The 15,769-nt window shown below is 50.7% G+C and overlaps 6 protein-coding genes across 6 annotated transcripts; 2 read left to right on the forward strand and 4 right to left on the reverse strand.

The window, feature by feature from the left end:
• Positions 1-392: 392 nt before the first annotated feature.
• Z519_09022 (uncharacterized protein) lies at positions 393-998 on the reverse strand (the record flags this gene model as incomplete). Its single annotated transcript, XM_016766748.1, has 1 exon — positions 393-998. The coding sequence occupies one exon, from the start codon at positions 996-998 to the stop codon at positions 393-395; it is 606 nt and encodes a 201-aa protein (XP_016617046.1).
• Positions 999-2,428: 1,430 nt separating this feature from the next.
• Positions 2,429-3,890, reverse strand: Z519_09023 (uncharacterized protein; the record flags this gene model as incomplete). The annotated part of the gene is made up of 2 exons (XM_016766749.1): positions 2,429-3,338; positions 3,391-3,890. 2 exons carry the CDS (start codon positions 3,888-3,890, stop codon positions 2,429-2,431), a joined length of 1,410 nt encoding a protein of 469 aa, XP_016617047.1.
• A 1,140-nt stretch (positions 3,891-5,030) lies between these two features.
• Positions 5,031-6,267, reverse strand: Z519_09024 (uncharacterized protein; the record flags this gene model as incomplete). Its single annotated transcript, XM_016766750.1, has 3 exons — positions 5,031-5,519; positions 5,854-5,931; positions 6,085-6,267. The coding sequence occupies 3 exons, from the start codon at positions 6,265-6,267 to the stop codon at positions 5,031-5,033; spliced, it is 750 nt and encodes a 249-aa protein (XP_016617048.1).
• An 877-nt stretch (positions 6,268-7,144) lies between these two features.
• Z519_09025 (uncharacterized protein) lies at positions 7,145-9,063 on the reverse strand (the record flags this gene model as incomplete). Its single annotated transcript, XM_016766751.1, has 5 exons — positions 7,145-7,749; positions 7,824-8,047; positions 8,204-8,403; positions 8,560-8,789; positions 8,874-9,063. The coding sequence occupies 5 exons, from the start codon at positions 9,061-9,063 to the stop codon at positions 7,145-7,147; spliced, it is 1,449 nt and encodes a 482-aa protein (XP_016617049.1).
• A 941-nt stretch (positions 9,064-10,004) lies between these two features.
• On the forward strand, positions 10,005-10,830 carry Z519_09026 (uncharacterized protein; the record flags this gene model as incomplete). Its single annotated transcript, XM_016766752.1, has 2 exons — positions 10,005-10,106; positions 10,528-10,830. The coding sequence occupies 2 exons, from the start codon at positions 10,005-10,007 to the stop codon at positions 10,828-10,830; spliced, it is 405 nt and encodes a 134-aa protein (XP_016617050.1).
• A 1,479-nt stretch (positions 10,831-12,309) lies between these two features.
• On the forward strand, positions 12,310-14,057 carry Z519_09027 (uncharacterized protein; the record flags this gene model as incomplete). The annotated part of the gene is made up of 2 exons (XM_016766753.1): positions 12,310-13,861; positions 13,909-14,057. The coding sequence occupies 2 exons, from the start codon at positions 12,310-12,312 to the stop codon at positions 14,055-14,057; spliced, it is 1,701 nt and encodes a 566-aa protein (XP_016617051.1).
• Between the last annotated feature and the right edge of the window lie 1,712 nt (positions 14,058-15,769).

Raw genomic sequence — 15,769 nt, forward strand, 5'->3', positions numbered from 1 at the left:
CAATAGCAACAGCAATGACAACTGCAACGTCCACAATCTTGTCCTTTTTACAGCTATTAGTGTCTACCGTATCTGTTGATGGTGTTGGGAGTCGGAGTGATATAGCGAACCGTCAAAGAACGAAATATAAAATGTAAAGCCACAAGGAGTACAGCGTGGTTATTATACAACCCATTAGACATCAGACCAGTTATATTTTCATTCCATTTGGTTTTGGCTTACTATCTGGGTCAGAAGGCCGACTCACTATCCTCGTTCCCATTTTCTCCCTCTCTTACTCCTCTGTCCATTAAGGCAATTTCCTTTTCCCACATTAGAGACTAGTGAGTTCAGTGGGAAAGGGGGAGCATGATCACCTCCCTTCACCTCACCTGAACTCGACTCAATTCAACTCACAGCACAGCTGTCAAAGAAGGAGGTGGTATGGTCCTCTCAGCCAAGCTCGACCTTGGCCCAATGTCAGGCCTCTTCTTAATACTCGCTGGGTCTTCACCTGACCTGACGCGAAACAGGAGATCGTCCGGATTGAACTCGACGCCAAAAGGATTCTGTACGAACGCCGGACTCATCATGTACTTTGTGGCCTCCTCGTTATCTTCGAAGTTGTCAATTTGTGTTTCGATCTCATTCCCATCCGGGTCATGGTAATACATGCTCGTCGTGGTGCCGTGGTTGATACACCAGAATGGCTCGATCCCCCGGTCTTTGCGTTGTGCGTACGCCGTTGTGAGACTGTTCAGGTCGGCGAAGGTGAATGCGATATGTGACAGGCCGGATGAGGTGGGATCTTTGTTCTGGAGGCCTGGAGGCCCGGCGATGGCGATCCGGTGGTGTTCGTCGTCGTAGGTGAGGAAAGCCAGGAAGCCGTTATCCAAGACCACTTTGGCTCCCAAGAAGGTCGTCCAGAAATCTACCATTTCTTTGTATTTGTTGGTTTGGAGGACGACATGCGCCAATTTGACGGGCCTCGTTACTTTGCTAGGTGGAGTTGGGGCCATGAGGTTGGGCCGTTGTTGGGAATGAGGCTTGAGAAGAAGATTCGTAAATTTGTGATCTAGTCAGCCGTCCACGTTGAGGAATGAAGAAGAAAAAGAAGAAATTGTGAGCGCAGACGAGGGTACAGCTCTGAGACGAAGAGTCTCAACGGATGGTGTGAGTTATGAGTCGCGACGAATCTCGCCAACGGAGTATTCAACACCAGCAACGGTCTGGTTGTATGAACTGTCAAAACTCAAAAGGATAGGAACTCGGACTCTGCGAGATCATGGATTTTAATGTCACAGCTCCGGGGTAAGTACTTGGTAGGGCAACACCATCCTGATGTCAGATTCATTGCATCTGTCGACTCTCGAACTTGTCCGGCCGGGCGGACTTTGCTCAGTCAAAAGGGCGTCCTCCTGCTCCGGGTTCCGTCTGACTTCTTGGGTTCTGCCTCTTGACCAAAGGTTTCAAGGATCAAAAGATCACCACATCCGAGTTTGCAGGCATACACTGGGCTTGTGAGATGTACTGCATCAGGACTCTTTCTTATAGCCTCATTCAATAGGTCCTTAATGTTAGTGGTGTCATGGTACTTGGTGGTGGCGACGGTAGTGATGTCCGGCACTTACACTTGAAGCAGCGAGGCATAGGAGAGATTCAGTCCCGTGGGAACAGATACGCATGCACAATGTTTCGAACCATGCTTTTTAATCCTTGAACTTACTATTCACATAGGAGAAAACTGTCTCGGTCGAATAGGATGGCCCAAAGTTTCATTTGAAAATCAACATTGACCATCCGTTTTCTACCCAATTTCCATATTGTATATACATAACGTATCAGCTTGGGAGGAGCATTGTAAGATGCTGCAATCTTTCCTTCTCCGAAAGGACAAACCCATTGGCCGGCGTATTTTGCAGCTCATGTTTAGCACACATCTGGACCACGTCTGAATGCAAGCAATGAACATCATTAGCCAATTTCCCTTCAGGGCAACAAAAAAGGACTAGCAACAACATTAACTCACCTAGCACCATAGACCCCAACTCCCAGTACCAGGAGTGACGTTTCAAACACAGCTTTAATAACTCCATGTCTCGTTCCGAGCCTGCTTCCTCGAACGCAGGATCTGTACCACGCTTAAAATGCTGAGTGAGGCAGTTTTTGACGTGAATCGCGTATGGACCAATAATGGCACAGATTATGAATGGGGAGAAGGGCATAAACTTGGGAGTCCACGATCGGATCGCCGCGATGATTTCGTTGGTTTGGCTTCGACAACCACTGCGGAGCCTTTCAAATGTCTCCGAAGCAGGCTCATCAACGATTGAATTGGTTTCGAGCATACTGCCACAGACGGAAATAGCGATGAAGGCACTACCACTCCAAGATTAGCGGAATTCGATATAATTCTCAGATGAAATAGACATTGTAGGCAAGGGAAGACCTACTTTTGTAACAAAATGTGAGTGCAAGTGATCCATCCAGAACTAGGCTCACTGCCAAATACGCCCTCGACATTGTCAAAGGAAGGAGGTAGAGCCAAGGAGAAGTATCGAACGGCCGTCTCGAAGTCGTTTAGGTTCTTGCGGGTTAGACGAGAAGCTTGCTGCAACTCGTGTCCCAATCGGATAAAGTGAAGCGAGACCAAGTACCAAGCTTGTTCGGATTGGTTCGGGCAGTCGATGAGACTCTGCCACGCAGCCAGAGGCTCGTACGCGAGCGAAGCAGAAGCCACTGGGTTACCGCTGAACCAGTCCTTGTCCGAAACCGGGAGGAAGATATCTGCGCTGTCTCGGTCGAAGCCGTATGGACGGCGGCTGATGGTGGAGGCAAAATTATCCAGTTCCCATGCGGACCACCACGCGCGGCGTTTCTCTTCGTTGTCGATCCACGTCCTGCTAGAAACCTCGGGTGAATAAGAACTTACCTTGGTTGATTCACGGTCGAGCCTGTGCAAGCCAAGCTCGTAGGCGAGTCTGGAGCACATCCCAGTTAGTAACCAGGCACGCGGGGTGATTCCTGACGACAAATGATAGCACGCCAACATGATACAGCCCTGCAGAATGCGTAAGGATGGGCCCGATGTTGCGTCCGAGTTGTGTGCTTCCAGAATTGCTTCTGCCTGTCTTAAGAAGGACTTTCCACGCGTAATGGGGCTAAGACCGGAGAAGTGGTCTGACGTCGAGTACCTGGCCGAAAGCGCAAACATGGCGTTTAAGACAAAAGCAGACTCGGGCGAGGAAGAGCTGGTCGCGAGGTCTAAATGGCAAAGCTTGCCTGCAAATTGGTCCTCAAATTTGGGTCGGTGAAATAACGGCAACCAAGGCTGGATCTTTTCAAAGTACAACTGCAAGCTGATGCGTGTGAGAAAAAGAGAGAACCCTAGCAGCAAGATGGTCAACTTACAGGTGGCTGTACAGTTCCACTGGATCGTGGCATACCCTGCTCCGACATGTTTCCTGAGCAATGGCATCAGAGTCATTGGCACAATCAGCAGACGGAGAAATTCGTGGTTGCTCGACCCCGTCAATACTGGGATCCAAGAGTAAATTGAGGTCCAAAATTCCATCATAAAGCAGGTCATTGTGGTCAAAGTGCACCACGCTGTCGTGATTATGGTGCCATGCAACTTCCTGGTCGAACAGCGGCTGTGATTTCCAGGGATCGAGCCCATCCTTATCTGACATTTGTCCTGACGTGCCTAAGCCCATTTGAGGCTGGGACTCAGACGATGGGTCGTTTTCAATCACCTGGCACGTTGGAACACTCATATTGATATCTCTGGACATGGTAGAAGGCGGAGTAGGAGTCGGTTGCTGGAAGGCTACTGCTGCTCCTGATGTTGTTGTTGTAGCTGTCTCCGTCACTGTTGCTGAATGGTCATTGTTCGACTGATCCATTTGCATGCGAGATTCGAGAAGCGTCAGTAAACGGTCTGCCACTCCAGTCAGACAATCTTTCCAGAGGTGACATCGCACCTTGTAATAGTAAGTTACTCTACCCAGCTTTTGACGCTTGCTCTCTGGTTTGGCTTGACGCTGTCGCGTCCTATTCTCCCTAGAGGTCCTCCGTAACGGTTCCGGGAAAACGCATATTTTTCCAGTTCGGGCGCAGAGCGAACATGTTGGTCGGATCATGTCGCCTAATTGTTGATTAGCACGGGTCTCGAAAGTCCACCTCAGATGGAGCACATTTGCTCTTTTTCCTAGAACAAGAGAGCATGTCAGCATACGCCAACCGCCATCGCTTCGCTGGACAGCCACAGTGACACACCGTTTGCACTCATCACAGGCGCGCTGGCGACGATCTACTGTTCCGGGGAGGCTGGACGCAGAGGTGACTGCCTGAACTGCTTGCAATGGACCTTTCTCTCTTGAATCGGCGAGACGGGGATTGTCTAACATGTCCATTTTCATGTCTCTTTTGTAAGAGGCAATGATAAATTATTTATTGGCGGCTGTTGAGGATTTGTAGATTCTGGAGACTCAAGAGCAGCCTCAAACTTCAAAGCTCAAAAGTCAACGGTCGTCCTCGACCGATGTCACGTATGACAACGACCAACGAGCCCACCGTCGTGCTCAGCCTTCAGCTTCAAGACTGCTAACCCAAAAGTGCGGGGTTGGGCCCTTCAGGCCGCCACAACGCCTCGGGACGACTGCCAGGACTGCCCAAATGGCTAGGAAGGCTAGGGGGCCAGTGGGCTAATGAGGTTTGCCACCAGCGCCCATCGGCGCCCAATGTCCCCGACGCACCAACTCTCCGGATCCCAGAAGAGAAAACTGGGGAGCACATGCGAATTCCCTCTAGCCTAGTATTATCTAGGCCTGGTGTTGAACTGAGAGATGCTTGGGGCGACAACACCATGAGGGAGTAAAAGTCTGAACATGGTATGGAGGACCTACAGAGGTATCGCGTCCGCGGGGAAAGGGATCATAAATCATGGTCATGTGTCGACCGACTGATTGACTTATTCTAGGGAGTTTTAGATAGACTGCCAGACTACAAAGCTTCCAAGCCTGGGCGCAACACGCCATATCATATACTATCTACAGCCTGACCTCCCTCTGCAGAGGGACCACGAACTTGTTACGAATGATTCCCACCTTTTCAATCTCAACTTCCACCACGTCTCCGTCCTTGATCCAGACCGGAGGATTCTTCGCCATGCCAATCCCTGACGGCGTCCCCGTCATGATGACAGTGCCTGGTGCTAGGGTCCTCCCCCGGCTTAGAAACTTGATGATCTCGTCCACGTTGAACAGAAAATCAGCCGTGCTCGCATCTTGTCGAGTCTCTCCATTGACTTTGGTGGTTAGATGAAGATTGCCAGGGTCGCCGACGACTTTGGCGGACGCGATGACAGGGCCGATGGGGCCAAATTGATCGAACGATTTGGAATACGGTGCCCCTGCGCGCTGTTGCCAGTAACGACAGCTCACATCGTTGCCGACTGTGTAGCCCAGGATGTATGGTCTTACATCTTGCGACGAATCGAGATCTTTGCAGGGTCGGCCGATTATAACGCAGAATTCGCCCTGTTCGATTCAGGATTGTCAGGATTTGGATCAGGATCAGGATCAAGGAGCTCAAGAATACAAAGGACAGGGTTCAGGAGGTAACGAGGTAAGGGATTCCTGACTTCGTAGTCGATATTCGGACACTCAGGGTGTATTCTGATATCTTCGACTGGTCCTGCTAACGCCTCTAATCGAGTTGGTGTTGGTCAAAATGCCACAAAAAGGAGTCTAGGGCTCGGAACTGACGTGCGCCCTTGTGAAAGATAGCTGGCACCTGCGGTGTTTCAAGCTAAATTTCCGAGCGTGAGTGAAGCTTGACCTTGAGGCCTTTGGGAGGGCTGATTCCACATACCCCCGTTTCCTCGATATGTTTGCGATAATTCAGCCCAACGCAGTAGAATATCGGCGTAGTTTGGAGAGGCGACAGAACCTGGCTGCAATCAGTCCAGGATGGACCTGGAATTTGAAAGTTGAATTGTAAAGGTAAACGGCATATTCAACTTGCGAAGCGCCATGTTCCCGTTCCTCAACGTCATGATTGAAGTTGCAAGTCTCAGTGACATGGCTGGAGTATTTACTGTACCTCCTTGACTACCTTGTGCGTGCTACTTGCTCGGAAACCCGAATCCCACGGTTCGCTCCCCTCGAAGATTTGAATAGATGCGCCGACGAGTTCGGCCGGGTCTGTGGTCGAGCCTGCCTCTCCATACCGCGTGTTGCCGTCCTGGTCTATGAACCTCAAGAGGTGCTGGAAGACAGTGTCCATCGTGATATTTGTTGGGTCTTTGGGCTTTAAGCTTTTAGTTTTGAGTTTTGAAAATGACTTGAGATATGCTTCATGAACAGCAACAACCGAGTCTTCAGACGCTGAGGTATAATTTCATAGGCATAACCAATAACGCACGAGTCTTTAGACCTTTTGAGACATAGAAAGCGGATAACCCTGGGAAAACTACTTGTAGTAAGGAAAACGCGGTCCAGTGGGCCATGGAGGCCGAAGCCATGAAGCCGTGTCCGAGCCGTCGGCGGATGAAGAAGGGTACTCTTACTCGCTTGGGCTAAGTGCCGGACATCTTGTGGAATGCGTTCCCCGGGCTCCACCTCCGGTTTGACCACCCCATTGCGAATAGGCTAGTTGGTCATCGTAATTTCGTACTCCAATACTCCAGAGTGCAGACACTGCCATCGAGCAAGGAAGATGTTGGTATAAATTCACTCAAGCGGCAGCATCGAAGAACCTTGGATCGGTCAAAGATGCTCTTGGGTACTCCAGAGGGGATAAAGGTAGCTATGGCTCTCTTCAGTGATGCAATCCTTCGATCATCATTCCTCCATTATCTAGAGTCATGTATGGACGAATATCATAAACCTACAAATGACGCAGATTGACGGTCTGCGTATGAACAAACTCATTCAAACCCCATTTCTGGTTACTGCGTCCCCATCCACTACCCTTGTGGCCTCCAATGGGACAAAGTCGCTATACATGATATGTCAGTATTCGTTCAATAGCCGTTTTTGAACGCGCTGGGAGGGATAGCGACTCAAACATGGAGTATATTAAGAGCAGAGCAGGGGAGTTATCTTAATATGTTGCGTTCTTCTTTTTACTCACCCGATTCACCGGCTGTGAGGCCATTGACCTAGATAGTACCACACTCAATCTGCCTTGCCACCCGCAATGCGCGGGTTACGTTCTGCGAATACACCGCCGCATTCAGCCCATAAGCTGAACTGTTGGCCAATGCGACAGCCTCATCTTCTGTCTTGACAATGTATAGACTGACCGACGGGCCAAAGCTTTCACTGTCGTAAATGGCCATATCCTTGGTCACATTGGTCAGGATGATGGGCTGTAGCGCCGACGGCCGCACAAATCCCGGCATACCCGCTCCCAGCACAAATTCACAGCCCTTAGCGCGAGCGTCCTCCACAAGGCTGTTTGTGTTGTCGATGATCCTCTTACTGACGACATCAACAGGTTGCCGATTTTGGGCCTTGGCCCTGAATTCCGCGGTGAACTTCTCGGCTATCGCTTCTAATACTATAATCAGTTTGGTCGAGAAGCATATCTGTCCGTGGAGGAGGAATGAACCCAGAGTGTCAGTCATGTCAAATTTTCGGCAAAGTCGTAGATAGTACTGATGGAAAACAAAAACAAACGCAACAATACACTTTGGCGCGGCATTGGAGACGTCGGTATCGTCGAGCACAATGGTAGGGCATTTGCCTCCCAACTCCATCAGGACTGGCTTCAGATAGTGAGCCGCCATTTTTCCAATCGTCCTCCCGACGCCCGCGCTGCCGATGGAGTCATTTTACGGATGGCAGGATGCGCAATGACAGCTCGCGTGACATTTTCCGCATCTTCACGCCGGGTCTGGACCACATTTAGAGCGCCGGCGGGTAGGCCAGCATCAATGAACATCTTCGCAACTAGATGGTGTGTTCGGGGAGAGAGTTCTGAGGCCTTGAAGACGACGGTACATCCTGCCGCAAGGGGCTGGGTAATGGTTTTGGCAGGTAGGACAATGCCACCGTACCAGCTGTTGATTTATTCCATTTAGCAAGAGAAGGAGACAGAATGAGAAGTCAAGAAGGAAAAGGAAGGTAGGAAAGAGTTAAAACACAAAGAACACCGCACAGCTTCAACTTCATGAGTTGGAAGAGTTCAAGAGTAAGGAAGGACCAGTCTCACTCACGGGGCAATAACAAGGACCGATCCCACAAGGACTTGAAAGATCAAAGATAATTTGGATGGGTCGTCTGTACTCAGAATCTCCCCTGTCACCCTGGTGACACTGCAGGCGAGTTTCTCAAGCGACTTGAGGGAGCCGTGAATATTGGCCGCTGCCCACTCCTTAAAATTCGAGACATCGTTCTTGTCTAGCAGATCGGAAATCTAACCTGAGTGACAATTGCAGACGATGCTACTCTTGACAACCTTCAGAGCTTCAGCGCCTCTTGCATCGGCGTAGGGTCCTTAATGCTCGTCAGTCAATACCAACAAAGGTCTCGAGCTCGAATACTCCTGTGGGGCTTTAAGATTTTAACATACCGCCCAAACTTGATATAAAGTCAATCTCGGACCTTCGTTCGCGGATCGTTCCTCCGCAACCGCACGGGCACAGAATTCCTGATGCACAACTGTGCCAGATTTGAGCTCCGCCTGGAGCTCTCCAAGTAGCATCAAATCCATGCAACCCTGGTCTCGAAAATAGACGCGCGAGATGTGATGGCGCCGCTTCTGGATATGGTCCCATGCGTTCTTGCGCGAGTTTCTGATCGCTATTGCCTCTGATTCAGCTTGGTGCCTCTCCCGGCATATAAAGATTCAAAACATTGTGACAGCTACAAGTGTAGAGGTCATACCATTTGAGCCAGATACTCTTTGTTTTCCGCTTTTAACGACTGCATCGGCGGAAAAGACTTCATCTGCCATGAGAGGTCCTGCCTCTGGGGAATTTAGGTCCGCTAACTCGAAAAACCGATTCAGCAGTGCCTTAGTCTCGGTGGATATATCAACGTCTGGCCAAACCGTTCCTTCGCAGATGTAAGACATTGCTAACACGCACGGCTGTATGTTCGAATATGGGCTCTATTGTTTCTCAAAGCAGCAGACTGGGTGTTGCGGGTAGCACTTGCATGACTGTAGCTAGTGTTTTGTGGGTGAAGCGGCTCCGGCGTCGGGGTTGTTCAACGCACCAAGCGACGCCGCCTCCGGGCCCACAACTCAACCTAGCAGAAAAACATGGAAGATAGGTAATTGGGTCGAGCGCATGGAATGTCAGATCATCGGACAAGACTTCGAATCCTCCAAGGGTACTTAGAAGCTTGGAATACAATTGTCAGGGGTCTAACAGACCAAAACATGGATTCCGGAAAGTCCCCTTGGTGCATCTTCCAAGGGATTAGAGACTTGGACATCTAACACATCTTTGGACGTCCTGGGGGTACAGCTTCGACCTCCTTGGTCGTTTACACACCGTGGAGTGCTTGACGTGGGTGGGAACCTGCAACGAGCTCAACGCGGCGGATGAAGCGGACTGGTATGCCCGGTCCAGAGGCTTACCTGGTGTCCTCCTCACCACATTCGGTGGTTGGGAACTGAGTGCTCTCCATGGCATTGGCGCTGCGCACAGCGAGTTTATCCTAATCATTCACATTGCCAGAACCACGTCGCGGCTCGCACAAGAACGAAGGCTTATGATCCATCACACATGTGAACGAGAAGGCTGGGATCACAAACATTGGAAAAAGTGTCCCTTGTGTTCAGCCTCTTGCTCGCTGCAAAATGATGCTACCTTTACTCTGGTAGTTGACCGAGTCATCGAAGAAGGCTTTAGAGCACAACCCCCCGTATACTTCCGCGTCCCTGCAGACACGGCGGATATCTTAGTTGATACCAGCAGTCTCCGAAAACCTCTCGACTTGAATGTTAGATGCGATCAGTGTGGAGGCGAGCAGCTTTAAGACGCGATCGTGCAGAAAATTCTGTACGAAATGGACCAAGCGAAAAGATCATGTGTTCCGGTGAACAATCTCACTCGTCGTTTTGGGTTCAGCGACGTGGTGGCCGAGATGGTCGAGTTGACAGAATTTCCGGTACGTGGGCCAAACTTGATTATCCTTTTACTAGAAGCGCATTAATCTCCCCCACTTAGGGAGTTGTCACTCCTCTGGCCAAATCCACCCTCAATGAGAAGAGTAACAACTTTTGCGGCGTATATGGGGTTGGCCACTTCATCGGCGGAAGCGAGAGACGTGATTGAGAGAGCAGACCTGACCATCCACATCGGCCAGTTCTCTTCTGACACTAACACCGGCGCATTTACGCAGAAGCTGGCGGGGACATTCATCGGCCTTCATCCTCGTTCTGTCTTCATAGGCAATAGTTTCTTTCGTTCACATATTGAAAAATCTCGTCCATTGTCTGGGCTCTAGAGGGCTAAGTCAAGCTCCGCAGCCTTCAAATGAGCGTGCAGGTGAGAACTCAACCGGTTTTTGAATGGAATTCTAGCTGTAGGGTATGCGTTTAGATCAGACTGTTCGTTGTCCACTACCGGGAGTTGGCACTATCGTAGTGATCAACAATGAGGCCTACACAGTCGAGAGAGTCATCCACGGGCCAGCGAAGCCACACAGTGGAAGCCACACAGTGATATTGCCAAATGGGACTATCAACAAATCGTACGCGGCAAGAACATACGAGGATCCGGAGATGATCCTCAACAGGCCGGAATTTCAAGACAGCAACGGCCTCCAGTTCCTGAAATGTTTCCTACACAAGTATAACGCGCCAACAAATCTCTCCTGGATGGTCAAATAGGCAAGCTCTGCGACTGCAAACGCACAGGAAGTATTGGATCGGAATGCGAATCGCCACCGGCGAGTGCCGGACGGTACACTGGCTCAGAGCAGGCTTGGGAAGGTAACATTGAACGAGTGGTGAGGATTCAACTTGATGAACAGCCACGTCTTCTAATTATACAAAAGCCAAGGACCGCTTCTCAACACCTGTCCATTTCAATAGATTAAGGATTGTTCCACTACAATATTCCATCATAATACTTCTTACTGCATTTGCTATTAACTAAGGGAAACATTTTCCCTGGGACAGCCTGAGGTGGGCGTCGGTCCCCATTGCTCTAAGGTGCGAAGCGCTTTGGCTCACCCAGGCTCGCCAGCTCACTCTGACTCGGCACGAGCTGGGGTGTATGAGGATGATCACAGGCATGTACAGGGCAGTACCGTGTACGGGACAGTATCACTATCGTGCCGATCCTTAACCATCACTTGGCACTAAAAACAGAAAGTAAATCGACACCGAGCGGCGCTGTTGAGCCTTTGGCGCCTTGGCACCCACTACTCAGCGTATAGCTGTCAGACAGATTCTCTCTCTTCGATACCCAATGCCATACCGCTCATTACCATCGTCATAGCCCTTTGCTTCGCCGGACCTGCGCCGCTTTTATCATTGCTCACCTCTTCTTCAACCTCGACTCTTGTCTTCCGTAGAATACTCGGTATTCGACACTGGCTTCTGCTTCCTTCGCCAGACCAGGGTCGTACATTGGTGGGTGAACAGGTTCCCCATTTTGGGCCTTCCAAGCGCGTCGCCGTCCCTATCCTTTCAACTCTCCTTCCCATCCTTTCGACCATATCTCTCTACGCTAAATAGGCCTTACTCTCTATGTAAAAGTCGGAACTCTCGTCCTACGCGAATTTCCGTCTCTTGTCCACCTAGGCGACCCCCGTCACTAATGCTACGAGGTCAGCCGTCGTCCTCGCAACTACCTAGTATATAGTCTAGGCATCTTTCCGGATACCCCTCCGACACCATTACATGTCTTGCAATGGAGTCGCACGGGACCCCGGCAACGCCTAGACCAAGTACGAAGCGACAGGCGACGACTCAATGTTGCTGGTGAGGCTGCTCTTGATGCTACTGTTGGGGCGGAGCACATCCGATTTCCTCCCGGCTGCAGCGCCTTAATCTTGTCTACGAGCGTCGCTTCGAGAGTGCGACTACGTACGGTTCATATCTTCCCACAAGTTAGAGTTGGCCGGTTTTCCTCCCTCTCCCTTCTTCCTTGCGGTGCACCAGCTGCAACAAAAACACTGCCTACTCTTCTTCTCCATTTTCTGCTCCGCGCGGTGGCACTGGATCAAGGCTGTACGATTTCAAAACAAGTCTAGTAGGCTGCCGCACTCTCTTGCTTCCCAACAAGAGACAATTGCCCTGAAATATTCATCTGTATGAGAGAATTTCTGAGCTAGAACAATAAAAAAGGCCGCATCATCCACCATGGATCCGTTATCCATAATCAGTACGATCAGTGCTATCGTAACTGGCGCCTTTGCTCTTTCGTCCCACCTCTACACTTTTGTTGACGAAGCCAGGAATGTGAACCAGGCAGTTATTGACCTGGTCCAGGAAGTTAATGCCCTCATTTCAATACTGAGGGCAGTCAAATTGGGACTTGAAAGCGACCCTGTAAGGCGCGCCTTTCGACGCACCAACCCAGATGACGATCGACTTCTCTGGGAATCAATCCGGGGGTCCTTGAATGACTGCCAAGCAACCGTCGACAGGCTGGAGAAAGCGATTGAGGATGTCCGTCCCGAGCGCGACAACTTCGCACAACAGGCAGCCCGCCGGATTAGGCTCAATCTGAAAGACGGAGAGATCACCGCCGCGCGGGCACAAATCAAAACACACACTGACGCTCTACAAATGGCTCTCCTGATGGTCAACCTTCGGGCCGCCTACCTCGCCCCCGATGTAGTCACCAATGAACTTGGACCCAAGATTGTCGAGCTTCGAGCATTTATGGAGCTTGTCTACGGCAGTGAAGCCGATTTGAGGACCAAATCCTTGGGAATCGAGCCTGCCTATCTTACGGGACTTCGCCAGTCAGCACAAAGGGTTATTTCAAGCGCCACGACCGTGGGTGTGAACAGTGAGGCGACTGGCTCCATTTGGGGCGAAGTTATGGATGAACAGAGGCGAGGCGAGACTCTATCTTGGATTCCTAAGCCAGACATCCCCGAAGAGCCCGATACGCTGCGACCGGCACCTCCTCTAAGCGATGATTACTCTGGCTCACAAATGACTCCATCGATGGAGTGTGGTGCCCGGGAGACAGAATCCGATTCAGATGGCGACTTTGAATCCGAAGAGGTTGAGAGCTTCTTTGCCAGAGGCACTCTGGAATTCGATGCCGACAATTTCGAGGGGGCGCATTCGATTCTCCAGTATGGCCTCGAACTCGCGGAGAAACTTCCCTTCAAACGCAGACAACCAACACAGATAGCAAAGGTCAAACTAATGATCGCGACGTGTATCTATCATTCATCTAATCTCAAGGAGGCTGAGGCCAGACTCCTTCCAATTACGCAGGAGATGGTGCACGAGAACGAGACAGATGAAGGTGCAATTCGTCGGTGCCAAGCTTCGCATCTCCTCGCTGGTACCTTGTTGCGACAAGGGAGATATTCAGATGCAGAGGTCTTCTGCCGCAAAGCGCTCATCGGCAGGCGCCGCGTCCTCGGCAAGAACCACCTCTCTTACTTTGAATCACTAAGCTTGCTATCCCGGATTTATGAAGCAGACGGTAATAGACAACATGCGATAAATTGTTGGGCCATGATCCCGGGCGATGCTGCATCCAAGCTTGAGAAGATGAAGAATGAGTTTCCTAATACGCTACAGGGACGTTCAAAGCCTCATCACGCCGATGAAATGTCGCCCACGAGGCCTCCACCGGGCGATGATACTGGACAATCTCCATCGGCTTCAGAAACTCCACCCGTGACCATCACAAGCGGCGAGACCCAAATCCCCACGGCGAGAACAAGTTCACCACCGCTCCCCCCTGTGGCATCCTCGAGCTTATCCAACCAGGAGACACCACGTTCCTCGCGCGAGAGATCTTCACCGACACTGCCAGCCTCGCTTCCACACCACACACCATTGACTCCCATGTCTACAAACAGATCCATGTCAACGTCATTGGTCTCGGCGGTCACAGCTATCAATTCGGAAGCAGCTGAAGAAAACCCAACGCGGAGAAGATCCTTCATCCGTAGAAAGTTCCGATGGCGGCAAGGTTCGGAACCGTCGATGGCAATCAAAGCTTCAACTGGGCCAGCCGTCATTAGAGAGGAGGGTGGCATTGTCGTCCTGAGGCCGCAAAGTTTTGTGAACTATGCAGGCGAGCGGGGTGAGGAGGGGAGTCGAAGGAGTGAGCGTGTTCAATGGCCGGGGTTGCACTGATGGTGAGTGATGTGACCAGCCCTGGTGCGACCGTAAACTGATCGACATTGAGAGTGGCGGACTTATCGCACCCGACAAAGGCCAATTTGTTGTTGAATTCTTCAATGGGGAGAAATAGCCCTGGAGGCGATGTATTCGGGTCTTTGGCCATTTGAGGAAACTGTACGAAGAATTTTCCATCCCGTTGCGAAAGTGTTCAGCAATTCTAGCAAATGTCCACCATCAATCATACCTACGTCCAGTATGATAGCGTGTTTCTTGCCGTAGTGCTTCAAGAGGATTTGCCGCCAACCAGACATGGTTCAAGAATTCTTCAGATGTGTTCTTTGAGAGGTAAGGCGTAATGGGGCTAGTGGGCTCAACTCACAAGCCGCAGGTGGTCGGCTTCACAGAGAGCAGGGTACGCGTACCGTCCCCTGCGACTAGGAGTTATCATCCTCCCACCAGCAGATATGCAACGGGCTCAAACCGAGGTTGGTGGAACGATCCAGAGAGCCAGCAAGCTAAGTCGACGGCCCACGTGTGACTCGGAAGACAATATGAGTGGTTATCTACCGAAGAGGGTGCCAGTGGATGTCAAGACTACGAGTCCCTGGTCGTCTAGCGCATTACAGGCCCTGTCCTGTCATTACACATATAAAGGAATGCACAAAAGCGTCCTTATCGAATTTACTATAGCCTAATATATTTAGGTCTCGAACAAATAATATTATTGAGTGACTCTGTCATCCTTCTATGGTCTCTTGTTTCTTTTCTACCTATATCTCCAGGATGCATGATATGGACTGCATGCAAAGAAGGCGGTACTGATCCAAGACGGCATTGATTCTCATCTCTGCATCTCAGCGCAAGGACAGTCATTGTGGCTCTGACCCTGGCATCATTCTCATCCCTTCGCCCGCCATCAGCCCGTGTCCGTGGACATAACTTCCCCTTTGAAGCTGATAATGGGATTTGTTGCTTTGAGTATGAGGGTGTGGATATAGCCCCACATGCCGGACGTCAAATCGCACATCCGCACCGTGGAAAATGACAATGTCGTCGCCGACTTGGGAAGAGTGGGGCGCCCTGGCGCATCGGCCATGAGATGTGATGCATGATGTCTTCCTTCCCACCCAGGAAGCCTGCAGCATCTCGGCCAGTTGTATACCCCGGACTTTCTGTTGAGACAGAGATACAACAAATTGCTCTTTCTCTTCAGAGTTGCCTTAGACCGTCAGTTCGACAACACGCACGATTGTTACCGTATGGGCTACAATGTCGGCGCTGGCAACGCCGCCTCCGCTGGACATGTTGCAGATCATCGTCCTGATGAGCTCGTCATATCTGGTGTTCACTGAGTCCCCTGACATAGGATTTGTCAAGGCCATCGTCTTTCATTAAAATAGCCGAAGATACCTCTGCATCAAAGATGGAGATCCATTTGGAGGTTCGGGGGCCGACAGGCAGCCCAACTGGCCAATCCAGTCCACAAGGTGACCTTCTACTG

This window comes from Cladophialophora bantiana (genome assembly GCF_000835475.1).
Source record: "Cladophialophora bantiana CBS 173.52 unplaced genomic scaffold supercont1.14, whole genome shotgun sequence".
NCBI classification, from domain to species: Eukaryota; Fungi; Ascomycota; class Eurotiomycetes; order Chaetothyriales; family Herpotrichiellaceae; genus Cladophialophora; species Cladophialophora bantiana.